Consider the following 14,855-nt stretch of genomic DNA (forward strand, 5'->3'; position numbering starts at 1 on the left):
TTAACATTATGTGTGCGCTCATGTGTATATATGCACATTCAAAACTTTGAGCAAACCACTTGGACAAACCCAGCCATACTGATGTCTAGTTACGTAACTGCTTAACCAGAATTCTCAGCCATACTGATGTCTAGTTACGTAACTGCTTAACCAGAATTCTGGATTGAGATTGACGACTGATGCTTCCTCTAATTGGTAGAACATGTATGTCTAGGGGTTTAGTTTTTTTTTTATGTGTTAATGATATAAATTGTTATCTTTGTGCTTGTTGTAAGAAGGCTACAAGGACTGGCCCCCATAGTGCAGCAGTTATATGCTATGCCTAGGAAGCCATATCCCATATGGCCAGCTATGGCTCAAAACCCAGCTCTAGCAGCCTGTGTGTGCCCCAAATCCTGACAGGATGGAAAAATTGAGGAAGAAGGATTGCAGCATGACTGTGTTGTGTTGAGAGGTACTTTCTCTCTCTCTCTCTCTCCCCTCTCCCTTTCCTTCTCTCTCTCTCTCTCCCTTTTTCTCTTTGGTGAGTGCATATGCCCTCCAGCAATTTTACTGTTTTTATTTTAATTTTTAAGAGGTTTTTGCCTTAGGCATGTGTACTTACTCGCGTGGGAGAGAGAGACAGAGACAGTGAGAGGGAAAATGAGATATCATTCAGGGAACATGACCACACCACAATCCATTCTCCTCCCAGGATCTTGGGCATGCATGCACACATGCCCAGCATAAGTTTCAAGCCACCAGGTCAGGACTCAAACCATAGTTGACCATGTGGGACTCCAGTGATGTAACCACTATGCCATCTGCTAGAACTCTAGTAATTTTTAAAAAAAGTATAATTTAAAGATTTGTATTTTTAAATTACAATTTTAAACTATATTATATTATTATTTTATAATATAAAAAGGTGACTGGATCCTGCGTGACTGACTGTGTGGTTTCAGTCCTGGACCTGGTGACTTGAAAAACACATTGGTGCGTGTGTGTGTGTGTGTGTGTGTGTGTGTGTGCTCAAAATCCTGAGAGGAAAATGGAAGAGAAGGGATTACAGTATGGTCATTCCCTTTGTGGGGGATGAGCACATACTCACTCTCTCTTCCCAGCAAGCACACATGCCCTGTACAAGTACAAAGAAAAGAAGAAAGGTACAAGTTTGTACTGGAATGAGAGAATAGGGATGAGGGCCAGAAGGTGGCATAGAAGTTAAGGCACCAGATTCCACGTGGCCAACTCTGGAGTTTGAGTCCCAGACCTGGCAGCTTGAAAATCACACCGGGTATGTGTGTGTGCATACCCAAAATCTGAAGAGAAAGGAGGAGAGGGGATTGTAGTATGATCATCCTCCAAGGGGCAATTTCTCACTTTCCTTCTATCTATATCTCTGTCTATATCTCTCTAGCTAGCACACATGCTCTATAACAAAAACTAAAAACTAAAAAAAAAAAAAAAAAAAAAAAAAGATGAAAAGGAAGGAAATTACTGAAGTGATCATAAAAGTGCCTTTTTTTTTTTTTTAAAGATTACAACATGTAATTCTGAGTCATTAAATCCTTAGAAAAGATTACAACATGTAATTCTGAGTCATTAATTCTTTAGGAAGATCTGGATTAATTACAGCCTAAAAGTTCCTTTCTCATGAGAGTTAAAGTAGAGAATGTTGGTGTGTGTTCTGAGTTTAGAACAGCAATATTGCTGGGATTTAAAGTAGCCAGTACAGGGACCAGCAGATGATGTAATGGTTACATTGCTGGACTCTCATGTAGTAAAACCACAGCTCAAGTCGTGGACCCGGTAGCTTAAAATTCACGCCAGGTGTGTGTGCGTGCTTGCCCAAAATCCCAAGAGGAGAATAGAGGAGAAGAGGTTGTGGCATGGCCATCCCCCTTGGTGGGAGATTTCTCCCTTTCTGTCTGTCTCTGTCTCTGGCAAGTGCACACACTCTAAAATCTTTCTAATCAAAGTAGCCAGAACAGCTGAGGTCTCATATTAAGAGGGGGCTAGACTTAATCATTTGCTGTTTATTCGTGATAGTTAGGATCACTACTTCTGTGTTATGTTACTTATCCAGTAATATAATCTTGTTGAAGGTCATGGCTTAAATATTAAGTGCCTTTTTCCCCCCCTTCTCTATTCACAGTGGTAGTCGCTCTTCTAAAACTTTTAAACCAAAGAAGAACATTCCAGAGGGTTCTCACCAGTATGAGCTCTTAAAACATGCAGAAGCTACACTTGGCAGCGGCAACCTCCGGATGGCTGTCATGCTTCCTGAGGGGGAAGATCTAAACGAGTGGGTTGCAGTTAACAGTAAGTGACCTTTCCATTTCTTGGTAGACTCTGAATAGATTATTAACTTTATTATAGGAGAATATTAGGGTGCTGTTTATTGTACAACCTAGTTAGCAACCTAACATCACAGTTTAATGACAGTTCCATCCAACTACAGCCTTGATGTTGTTTTATTTCCGAATATAGTTTTATAAAATTCTTGTCTATTATCTTACAACATATATATTTACTTTCTCTCAAACAAATGGTATAAAAAGACACAATCAGTTAATTTTTAAATTATTTTATTCTTATTTTTTAAGTTTTTGCCATAGGACACCTACACTTGCCAGAAAGGGAAAGTGAGAAATCACCCTACGGAGGATAACCACACAGCAGTCTTTCATGCCTCATTGTCCTCATGGGATTATGGACACACACGAACACATACCCAGTGCGATTTCCAAGCCACTGGGTCTGGGACTCAAACCATGATTGATCAAGTGGAAATCCAGGACCTTAACTACCATGCCACCTGTTGGCCCCAAAGATACAGGATTTTTTTTTTTTTAAGAATTATTTATTTAATTTTTTTAATTATTATTTTTTAATTTGACCAGAGAGAGAAAAAGGGAAAATGAGAAAGTAACTACCAGGTATGGGACTCTACCCACTTTCAGCCATATGCAAGTCCAGTTCCTTAACCACCACCTACCTGCTGGCCAAATAGAAGTGTTTTTTTTTGTTTGTTTGTTTTTTTAATAATTATATATTTAACTTTAATTATTGTCATTTTTATTTTAATTTGCTTTAGGGCATATGCTCTCACCAGAGAGAGACAGAGACAAAGAGAAAGAAGAAAAATTAGAAGCAAACTGTCAGGTCCAGGACTCAAACTGTGATCGGCCATGTGGGAGTCCAGCATCTTAACCATCACATCACCTGCTGGCCCCAGGATTTTCTAAACGGTTGGCTAGAGAAGATGTCAGTGATTATTGGAACAGTCCTTGTGGTTTCTTTCAGTTAATTTGCAAGTTCAGTCGACTGTTGGCTTTATGTGGTAAGCATGGTAAGAATGGGCATGCTGAGGGGAAGCTGTTAATTCTGATAATAATCTGATAATTCAGATGTCTTTGCCGTTGGTATATAAACTCAAGAAGGACAGGGGATTGAGTCAGTTCTTACTGTGTTCTTCAGATTAGCATGGTTTCTCATATCTAAGAGTCATGCATTGTCTTGGAGGAGGTAGAAATACTGATTTTTGTTTGGGGATTTGTTAAATCAAGGTTGCTTATATTCTGGGGTAAATGTTAACAGACTTCCTGTTTAACACCGGATGGTAAACATTTTAGGCTTTGCCAGCCTTACAAACTGTTTCAAGTGTTAAACTCTGTGACTCTAAGGTAAAAGTGTCATAGACATCTGTAACTCAATGCCATGCTTGTGTTCTAGTAGCTATTTGTGAAAACAGGTGCTGTACCAGATTTGGCCTGTGGCCATGGTTTGCCAACCCCTGCACTAGGTTAGACTAAAATAATAGTAAGTGAATGTATATAACCTAGCTACTGGAGGGGAACGACATTATAATAAGAGAAAAACAATCATGATAAACAGGTAGCAAAAAGTAACATATAGATTAAATTCAGAATTCTGGGGCCAGCAGGTGGTATGACAGTTAAGGCGCTGGACTCTCATTGGCGAGCTGAGGTTCGAGTCCCGGACCTGGTGGTTTGCTTTCTCATTTTTTTTCTCTCTCTGTTGAGCGTGTGTGCCCTATTGTAAATTTTAAAAATTAATAATTACAGTAAATAAAATTAAATTTTTTTTTGGAGAGGTTTTTGCTACAGGGTGTGTGTGCTTGCCAGAAAGACAGAGAGAGACAGAGAGACAGAAAGTGAGAAATCACCTCCCAGGGGGGATTGCTATGTTGCAATCCATTCTCCTCTTGGGATCCTGGGCACAAATGCACATGCACCTGGTGAGAGTTTAAGCCACTGGTTCTGAGACTCAAACTGCAGTCAACTACATGGGAGTCCAGCAACATAGCCAGTGTGCCAACTGTTAGTTCCCAAATTAAATAATTTTTAAAAAATATTTGGAATACTAGTAATTAGGCTTGCTGGTGACACAGTGGTTAAGGTAACTGGATTATGACCAACTGTGCAGTTCAAGTCTCTGACCTGGTGGCTTGAAAAATGTGCCAGGCATTTTTGTATACATGTCCAAAATCTTGAAAAGTGGGAAAAAAAAAGACTAGAAGGGATTATTATGTGACCATTTCCTATGGGGAATGCTCACTCCACCACCCCCCATCCCCAATTTCATGTACCCTCTGGTAAATTTAAGAAGTACGTTAGTGGGACCAGCAGTTAGTGTAATGGCTATGTCTCTGGACTGCCATGTAGTCCACCGCGGTTCAAGTCCCGGACCCAGCGGCTTAAACTCACGCCGGGCGCATGTGCGTATGTGCCCAAGATCCCGAGAGGAGAATGGAGGAGAAGGGATTATGGCGTGAGTTCATCAAATTGATGAACTAAGAATCAATCTCCAGACGATGGAAAAACAGTAACAAATTACATGCAAAGAAAGTTAAAAAAAAATAGTTCTCAATAGAGGCCAGGTGTAGTAGTATGCAGTGCTCCAGGGTGGCGAAACCATACTGGAAAGTGCAAGGTTCATGTCTCCAGGTCTCCCTGTACAGGTGCTCCTGATCCTGGCTGACTGAGTCTGGGCATGGATTGCAGCAGGAGGGGACCCAGTTAGGGGCACCTATCTGTTTTTTTCTCTCTCATTCATGTAAGAAAGAAAGAAAGAAAAGAGATGAATCTTTTTTTAAAAATTGATTACTAGAAAAACCTATCAAGTAAGTAATAGATGAGAACTTTCTTCTGATAAAGCAAATCTTTTTGCAGAAAAGCTACAACAATATTGTAATAGTGACATGTTAACAGTTTTTTTTCCCTCAGATTAGCAGTGAGTCAAGGGTAATATCCACCACCACCACTTTACTAGAGTCTTAGCTAGTAAGACAGGAAGAATAAAAGATAAAATGACTGGAAAGAAAGAACCTTTTTATTTATAGCTAATACGAATATGTTGAAATTGAAAAGACCATAATTATTTATTACTAATAGATTAATTTAATAAGGTTGTTGGCTCTGAACTCAATATAAAAAAATTATAAATAGCATCAGAATTACCAAAAACCTAGAAATAAATGTAACAAATCATATGGAAATCTGTTTTTTTCTGATGAGTACTTTTTGTGCTTTTAAGAAATGTAGCCATGTTGGGACCAGCAATTGGCATAATAATTACATTGCTGGACTCCCACATGATCAACCACCGTTCAAGTCCCAGACCCAGCAACTTGAAACTCATGCTGGGCATGTGTGCATATGTGTGTGCCCAAAATCCTGAGAGGAGAATGGAGGAGAAGGGACTGCAGTGTGGCTATCTCCCCTGGGAAAGGGGGTGATTTCTTACTGTTTCTCTGTCTCTGCAGTGAGTACATGTGCCCTATAGGAAAAATCTCTCTCTTAAAAAAAAAGAAAAAGAAATGGGAACCAGCAGTTAGCGTAATGGCTATGTCGCTGGACTCCCACGTAGTGGATCGTGATTTGCGTCCTGGACCCGGTGGCTTAAAACTCACGCCGGGCGTGTGTGCGTGCGTGCCCAAGATCCCAAGAGGAGAATGTAGGAGAAGGGATTGCAGCGTGACCATCCCCCCTGGGGGTGATTTCTCGCTTTCTGTCTCTATGTCTCTCTCTGTCTGTCTGGCGAGTGCACGCGCCCTATAGCAAAAATCTCTCAAAAAAAAAATTTTTTTTTTAATTGCTGGAGGATGTGCATTCAGAGAGAAAGACAGAAAAGCAACGCTTCTCCCCCACCAGGGAATGGTAATGCTGCAGTCTTTTTTTCTCCATTTCTCTGTCCAGTAAGAACTCCCAATGGGGGACCAGCAGTTAGCATAATGGCTATGTTGCTGGATTCCCATGTAGTCGACCGTGGTTTGAGTTCTGAACCCGGTGGCTTAAATTCATGCCGGGCGCGTGTGCATGCATGCCCAAGAGCCCAAGAGGAGAATGGAGGAGAAGGGATTGCAGCGTGACCATCCCCCCTGGGGGTGATTTCTCGCTTTCTGTCTCTATGTCTCTCTCTGTCTGGCGAGCGCACGCGCCCTATAGCAAAAACCTCTCCAAAAAAAGAAAAAAAAAAAAAGGACTCCCAATGGAAGCACTTAACCACTGCTATGGGGCCCAACCCAAGAATCACATTTTATTTTTTCAATAGTGATAGCCAGTTGACTCAAGTATTTATGAAAAGACTGTCCCCTTCCTATTGTTCTGCAGTGATAGCTTTGTCATAAATCAGGGGTTTCATCTGTACTTGCGGCTTGTATCTATTCTATCTGTTCTGTTTAATTGGTCTACTAAAGCCACATTATTTTATTCATTGTCCTTTATAAATCTTGATATGTATATTTTTTGTTTAAGAATATGTTGGGAGGAGCCAGCAGATGGCATGGTGGTTGGGGTGATAGACTGCAGTTCAGGTCCGGGACCTGATGGCTTCCTTTCTGATTTTGTCCCTCTCTCTGGTGGGTGCATGTGGCCTATAGCAAATATAAAAAATAATAATTAAAAATTAAATAATTCTTGGAGAAAAAAAGAATATGTTGGGATATTCATGGTTATTTACATTTTCAAATATATTTTAGCCTTTTTGGGGACTATGGGATGGCATCCTACTATCATTTAAATTAGCAGTTTTATGATGATCAGCATGTTTCATAGGATATCTGACCACCTGGAAACCTCTTTTGTGAGGTGACAGTTTGAAACTGTCTTAATGTTTTTCTACTGTACTGCCTTTTTTTTAAATTGATATATAGGAATTCTTGGTATGTTCTAGATACGTTTTTGTTGCTTATATATATATTGCAAATATCTTTTCCACTCTGCACTTGTCTTTTTACTCTCAATGTAGTCACTTGGTGAGCACAAGCTCCTGATTTCAATGTAGTCAATATTGAGGTATCTCTAATGCTGTTCACCTGTTCCTTTGTAGGGCAAAGGACACTATAAAAGCCTAAGATTCTGTATAAGTAAGATTAAAATTTTTGTTTGTTTGTTTTTTGTTTTTTAGGTTTTGCTATAGAGGGTACATGTGCTTGCTTGAGAGAGAGAGAGAGAGAGAGAAATCCTCCGGGCGGGGGGGGAGTTGTGTGGATGGCCATGTCATAGTCCTTATTCTACTTTCCTCTTGGGATTTTGGGCATGTATACTTGTTTTTTTTTTTCTTTCTTTCTTTCTTTTTTTTTTTAAGGAATTACTTATTTAATTTTATTTATCATCATTTTTAAATTTTGCTACACGGCACATGTGTTCATCAGAGAGAGACAGAGAGAGAAAACCGCCAGGTCCAGGAATTGAACCGCAGACGGCCTCTGATGAAGTCCAGAGCCTTAACCACTACTGCCTACTGGCCCTACTGGGAGTGTTTTTTAAGCTACCAAGTCAAGCACTCTTAAGTGAAATCCAACCATCTTAACCTCCAGGCCACCTGCTAGACCAGTCTGTTTTCATTGTTTGTTTTGGTTTGTTTGGTTTTCTTTTTGGAAGACAGAGCTTTGCTATGTTGCCCAGGCTAACCAGAACTCATGATCCTCCTATCTCAGTTGCCTGAGGAGCTGGGGCTACAGAGGTGTGCTACTGTGCCTTGCTTAACCAGTCTGTATTACTTAAAAGTGATATTTGCTTTGCAGCTGTGGATTTCTTCAATCAGATCAACATGCTCTATGGAACCATCACAGACTTCTGTACAGAAGAGAGCTGCCCAGTGATGTCAGCTGGCCCAAAGTAAGATATAGCCAAGAATAGTTCTCATTTTTATTTTGTTTTATAGTTTTTTAGATAAGTTTTCTGACTGTATAATTTTTCTCTTAGCATCTTTGGTTTCCTAGTGACCAACACATTATGTCTAGATTCCTAACCTGGGGCTTTATGACCCTCCTTGTGTGTCCTCTGTCCTGCCTTTCCTCTGCTTCTTAACATGTCTTCTCTCATCTATCTACACTACATTACTCAACCACCTTGCTGTTCCCTCTGTTACTGACACTGAAAACTTGCTTATTCACTTCTTCTCTTGGATATTTTTCTTTTCTTGTTTCTCTTCTATCATTTTCTTTTATTATTTCAAAAAGTCTTACCTATCTTCAAGGCTGTTATCAAATGCTTCTTCTCAATGAAGCCTTCTGATTTTTTCACATTAGTTATAATTTTGCTTTTTAATCTTTCTACTCTTAAAATGATATTTCTTTGTTACATTATACCTTTTATAAGCCTTCTGATTTTTTCACATTAGTTACAGTTTTGCTTTTTAATCTTTCTACTCTTAAAATGATTATATTTCTTTGTTACATTATACCTTTTATATTATTTTAAGCTGTCTTAACCTGTAGATATGTTCTTTTTTTTTGAGAGGTTTTTGCTATAGGGTGCGTGCACTCGCCAGAAAGACAGAGAGAGATAGAAAGCGAGAAATCACCCTCCAGGGGGGATGACCACGTCGCAATCCTTTCTCCTCCATTCTCCTCTTGTGATCTTGGGCGTGCACGCACATGCGCCCCACGTGAGTTCAAGCCACCGGGTCTGAGACTCGAACCGCAGTCGACTACATGGGAGTTCAGCGACATAGCTATTACGCTAACTACTGGTCCCTTTTTGTTTTTGTAGAGGTTTTTGCTATAGGGCATGTGCACTCGCCAGAGAGACAGAGAGAAACAGAGAGTCAGAAAGTGAGAAATCACCCCCAGAGGGATGGCCACGCCGCAATCCCTTCTCCTCCATTCTCCTCTTGGGATCTTGGGCACGCAGGCACATGCGCCCGACGTGAGTTTAAGCCACTGGGTCCGGGACTCAAACCACGGTCGACTACATGGAAGTCCAGTGACATAGCCATTACACTATCTCCTGGACCCAGATATGTTCTTCTTTGAATCATTTTTGGTGTAAGGACTATGCCTGCTATCTGATTAGCACTCAGTAAATGTTGGTTGAATCAATACATTTTGAAACTGACTTATTATTACTATGCTAATAATAACAAAGGGAGTTTCTGTTTATTTAGCACTACCTAAATGTGTAAGGGCTTCCATGCATTATATCATTTACTTCATTCAGCAACATTTACCACAGAAACATTGCCCCATATATGGCCATGGACTCAAAAAACCTAGTCAGATGATCCAGGGGTTCATAGCAGAGGTGTAAGAGCTCAGGAAAGGTGTGGTGACATCATATGAGAAGGGAAAACATAAGCTGCCAATTTCCAGTGAAGAGAAAGGAAAACCACACTAGAGAAGGCATAAAGCTTCCTTCACAACTTTCCTTCTTTCTAGTGCAGAGGTGAGTAGCTACAGAGCTACTCAAAATTCAGTGCCTCTCAGTCCCTTTGCTTCCTTACAGACTTCTTCCTACAGAGACATGTTCTGTGGCTCTTACCCCTTGGACGGTTTACTTTGGAGAAATGTCGTCTGTGGGCTTTGTGTGGGTTTTGTAGTTGCAGGTGTCTCTTTTGATCTTCCCTCACCCTGCCTGAACTTATATGAACTATGTAGCCCCTTTTTCATTTTCTTTTCTTTTGTTTGTTTGCTATAGGGAATGTGTGCTTGCCAGAGACAGAGATAGAAGAAAAGTGAGAAATCACCCCCCAAAGGGGATGGCCACGCTGCAACCCTTTCTCCTCCATTCTCCTTAGGATCTTAGGCATGTACCCACATGTACCTGGTGTGATTTTCAAGCCACTGGATCCAGGACATCAGCCATCCTGAGCTCCAGTCACCTTAACCTCTGTGTCACCTGCTGGTCCCCTTTTCTTTTTTAATTTGAAAAGACTTCAGAAATTTCATGGAAAACATTGAGTTAAAGTACATGTTTATTATGGTGCAAAAAATTTTGTAACATGTGAGACCAGTAGATAGCATAATGGCTAGGCTACATCACTGGACTCCCATATAGTCGACTGTAGTTCGAGTCCCGGACCTGGTGGCTTAAACTCATGAGGGAGAACACCCCTCATTGGAAATGGCTGTTCACAATCTCTTCTTATCCATTTTTCATTCAGGATTTGGGGCATGTATGCAAACACACCCAACATATTTATCAAGCTACCAGCTCTGAGACTAGAACCATGCAATTGGCCATGTGAGATTCAGTTGCCTTAAGCACCTTCATCAGCTTCCTAGAGTCCATTCTTTTTTTTTTTTTCTCTTTTTTTAGAGAGGTTTTTCTATAGGGCGCGTGCGCTCACCAAACAGACAGAGAGAGACAGATAGAAAGCGAGAAATCACCCCCTGGGGGGATGACCACGCCGCAATCCCTTCTCTTCCATTCTCCTCTCAGGATCTTGGGCATGCACGCACACGCGCCTGGCGTGAGTTTTTTAAGCCACCAAGTCTGGGACGCGAACCGTGGTTGACTATGAGGGAGTCCAGCGACATAGCCATTACGCTAACTGCTGGTCCCTTGGTTTTTTCTTAATACATATATTCTGTGAACTTTCTGAAGACCCTTTGTACTGTGGTTTAAAAAAAATACAGATATTTCTTACTTTCATCAAAGATTGTGAATTTCAGGGCAAGCAGATGGCATGGTGGTTAAGGGTGGGATAATTAATTAATAATTATTAATTATTAATTTGACCAGAGAGGGACAGGGAGCAGGGCGGGAGTGAGAAAGCAAACCACCAGATCTGGGACTCGAACTGCAGTCACCTGTGTGGGAGACCAGTGCCCTTAACCACCATGTCATCTGCCAGCCCCAAATAAAATAATTAAGAAAAAACAAGATTGTCAGGACCAGCGGGTGGCGTGGTGCTTAAGCGCTGGACACTCCCACATGGCTGACCAGGGTTTGAGTATTGGACCTGGTGGCTTGCTTTCTCACTTCCTCTCTCACTCTCACCCTCTGTCTCTCTCTGGTCAAATTAAAAAATCAATGACTAAATAAATAAATAAATAAATATTAAAAAAAAAAAAAGAAAATACAAGATTGTAAATTTCTGTGACATGTGACTTTGGGAAGAATTCTTAGAGGGAAAAGTACACCTTTTAAAATAAAGTCCCTTTTTAGTACTTAATTCTTAATATTATTGGTATTCATTTTAAGTGTTTTACATTTCACTTGTGAAATGGATGTTTTCAGTATTTTATTCATGTATGGTTGATTATGCATTGAGAAATTAAATACCATTGTCTTCTAAGAAAGTGAGTATTTTTGACTCTTAGAGCTGTTTCTTTTTCAGCTCCAGTGCACCTGCAGGCTTGTGTGCATGGCTAACTTGAAGCTGTGGCTTCTCTTTCCTTCCTGACTGCTTCCTGTGAACTGCCTGCCTCCCTCCTTTTTTTTCTTCCTTCTTTTCTTCTTCCATCCTTGTCCCACACCCTTTTTTTCCCTTCTTTCTCTCTCCTTTTCTTGTCCACTTCCCTTTTTTTTTCTCTCTTATTTCCCTCCTTTGTGGAGAATCTTGACTTACCTGCTGATCATTATTACTAAGGAGATCTAGTTGTTGTAATGGTTCTTCATCTTTATGAGCAAATGCAGGGTTGTGCCAAGGAGCTGTATTTGTTAATAGCACCTAACCCCTTACAAAGTGGTTTTGAATGATGGCTTCTTGACCTTTGTACTTAGTTACTGCTTACTATTATTATTAAAGAAAGAAGTATTGGGACCAGCAGGTAGCGTAATGGTTAAGTCACTGGACTCCTACTTACTGTACAGCAGCAGTTCAAGTCCTTGACCTAGCAACATAAAACTCACACCAGGCACATGTGCATGAGTGCCCAAAATCCCTAGAGGAGAAAGGAGAAGAGATTGTGGCATGGCTATCTCCCTTTGGGGGTGATTTCTCACTTTCTGTCTCCCTGTCTTTCTCTGTCTCTCTGATGAGCGCACATTGTGCCCTATAGCAAAAATCTCTCTTAAAAAAAAAGTGTTGCAGGGCCAGCAAATGGCATGATAGTTAAGGTGCTGAACTCTCACATGACTGATCATGGTTCAAGTTCCAGACACCTGGGGGCTTGAAATTTATGTCAGGAGCCTGTGCATGTGTGCCTAAAATCCCAAGAGGAGAATGGAGGAGAAGGGGTTGTGGTGTGGTCATGCCCCCTCTGGGAAGTGATTTCTCACTCTCCTTCTCACTGTCTCCTCCTTTCTCTCTCCCTGGAGCACATGCTCACTATAGCAAAAACCTTTTTAAAAATTGCGTATTTTGTCATTCGCCATTTCCAAGGTCATTCTGTGATGACAGAAAACCATTTCAAAGAGAATGGTTTGGTGGGACCAGCAGTTAACGTAATGGCTATGTCGCTGGACTCCCATGTAGTCGACCGCGGTTCGAGTCTTGGACCTGGTGGCTTAAACGCACGCCAGGTGTGAGCGCGTGCATGCCCAAGATCCCGAGAGGAGAATGGATGAGAAGGGGTTGCAGTGTGGCCATCCCCCCTGGGGGATGATTTCCTGCTTTCTCTCTCTGTCCGGTGAGCATATGCGCCCTGTAGCAAAAATATCTCCAAAAAAAAAAAAGGTGCAAAATAGAGCTACAAAATGAAGGATGTCATCTTAAGTATAAACTTGATAAAAGAAAGAGAAAAGATAAAGGAATCATAGTTGTTTATACTCTAATGGTATAGCAATACACAGTGTTTTGTTTTATTTTTTCAAAAAGTCTCAAGATATTGAAGGTTGATTGTTTTTAAAATTTAGGATATTGCAAGTGATTCTTTCTTTTACTATGTTTTTTATTTTTACACTTAAAAATGAAAATAGAGGAACCAGCAGTTAGCATAATGGCTATGTCGCTGGACTCCCACGTAGTCGACCGTGATTCGAGTCCTGGACCCGGTGGCTTAAACTCACACCGGGCGCATGTGTGTGCATGCCCAAGATCCCGAGAGGAGAATGGAGGAGAAGGGATTGCGGCGTGGTCATCCCCCGTGGGGGGTAATTTCCTGCTTTCTGTCTCTCTCTCCTCTCTGTCTGTCTGGTGAGCGCATGTGCCCTATAGTAAAAACCTCTCAAAAAAAAAAAAAAAAGAATATAGAAGGCCAGCAAATGACATGATGGTTAAGGCATTGGATTCCCACATGACTAACCATAGTTTGAGTCCTGGATCTGGTGGTTTGCTTTCTCACTTTTCCCCCTTTCTCGCTCTGGGTCTCTCTCTGGTCAGATAAAAAGAAAAATAATGAATGAAATGAAATAAAATAGTTCTTTATAAAAATGAATATAGAACACCAGGAAATCATTAATAAGGTGAAAAACACACATATTAGGAGAGGGTAAAACTATTAAGGTTCTTGGAGACTGCAGGTAGTGTGGTGGTTAAAGTGCAGGACTCCCACATGACCGACTGTGGTTTCAGTTCTGGACCCTATTGGCTTACTTTCTCAGTTTCTCTCTCTCTCTCTCTCTCTCTGTCTCTGCTGAGCATATGTGCCCTATAGCAAATTAATAATAATAAAATTACATTTTTTTAAATTAAGGTTTCTTCACATAAAGCAGAAAACATAGGTGAGTGAGCGTCTTTCTCTAACTGAATGGTAATGATGGCTTAAAGTTTTACCATCATAGTCTCTATTTTCTAAGAGGATTCAACAAGCGTTAGGTTTAAAGCACACTTTGAGGACTTTAGTTTTATATTAGGAAGAATCTGTTGCCTGAGAAGGTGATCAAACAGTGTAACAGCACAACAAGAAGCATTGGGGGAGCTCCCCTTGGAGACCTTGCAGTGGTGTCAGTAAGGCACTCTGTCTGGATGTTTACAGGTGTATCCTGTGTAAGACTGCTGTTCATGTGTGAGTAGTTATGATGAAATAAAAAGCAACCTTTTTTATCCTATCAGAAGATCATTTTTTATCATTTAAAATGCCCTATAGTGCCTTTTTATTTTATTAGGTTGTTGGAAAAATCATTATGTATTTTTCTATGCAAAAATGTGTCATGACTTTTCTGACAACTTAATATATTCTGTCATCTCTGCTAGACTTAGTGACCTACCATTCAGTCAGTACAAACTCTGGGGACAAGATTAGAAAAGTAAAATTGATTCAGAGAGAGAAGTTAAGCAGCAAAATAACCTTTCTGAAACTACAAGGCAAAATACTCAATTAAAAGATTTCTGTACTCTGGAGTTTCAACTGTATGTATATTGTTTTGAAATTTAGGTTACATGTGTGTAAGTTATTCTGTTAGGATTCTTTTTTTAAGAAAGAGATTTTTGCTATAGGGCAATGTGCTTGCTGGAAAAAGTGAGAAAGAGAGAAATCCTCTCCGCCCCCAGGAGGGGTGGCCACGCTGCAGTCCCTTCTCCACTCTCCTCCCAGGATTTTGGGCATGCATGCCTATGCACCTAGTGTGTTTTAAGCCACCAGGTCCAGGACTTGAACCACGGTTGACTAGGTGAGAGTCCAGTGACATAACCATTTTGCCATCTGCTGGTCCCCATATGTTAGGGTTCTTATTATACTACTTTTATTTTAATGTACAAGTCTATCTTTTCTACTAGTCCATCCTCCTTGACAGCAGGGA

At 40.6% G+C, this 14,855-nt stretch overlaps 1 protein-coding gene across 1 annotated transcript in view; it reads left to right on the forward strand.

Annotated features, from left to right (window-relative positions):
• The window catches only part of MOB1B (MOB kinase activator 1B), a 64,511-nt gene that overhangs the window by 36,250 nt on the left and 13,406 nt on the right, over window positions 1-14,855 (forward strand). Inside the window, exons 2-3 of the mRNA XM_027769749.1 lie at window positions 2,138-2,304; window positions 8,033-8,126. Coding sequence (XP_027625550.1) covers window positions 2,138-2,304; window positions 8,033-8,126 — 261 coding nt within the window. The remainder of the gene's footprint in view (window positions 1-2,137; window positions 2,305-8,032; window positions 8,127-14,855) is intronic.

The sequence above is a fragment of the Tupaia chinensis genome, unplaced genomic scaffold, assembly GCF_000334495.1.
Source record: "Tupaia chinensis unplaced genomic scaffold, TupChi_1.0 Scaffold000086_1, whole genome shotgun sequence".
Lineage (NCBI taxonomy): Eukaryota > Metazoa > Chordata > Mammalia > Scandentia > Tupaiidae > Tupaia > Tupaia belangeri.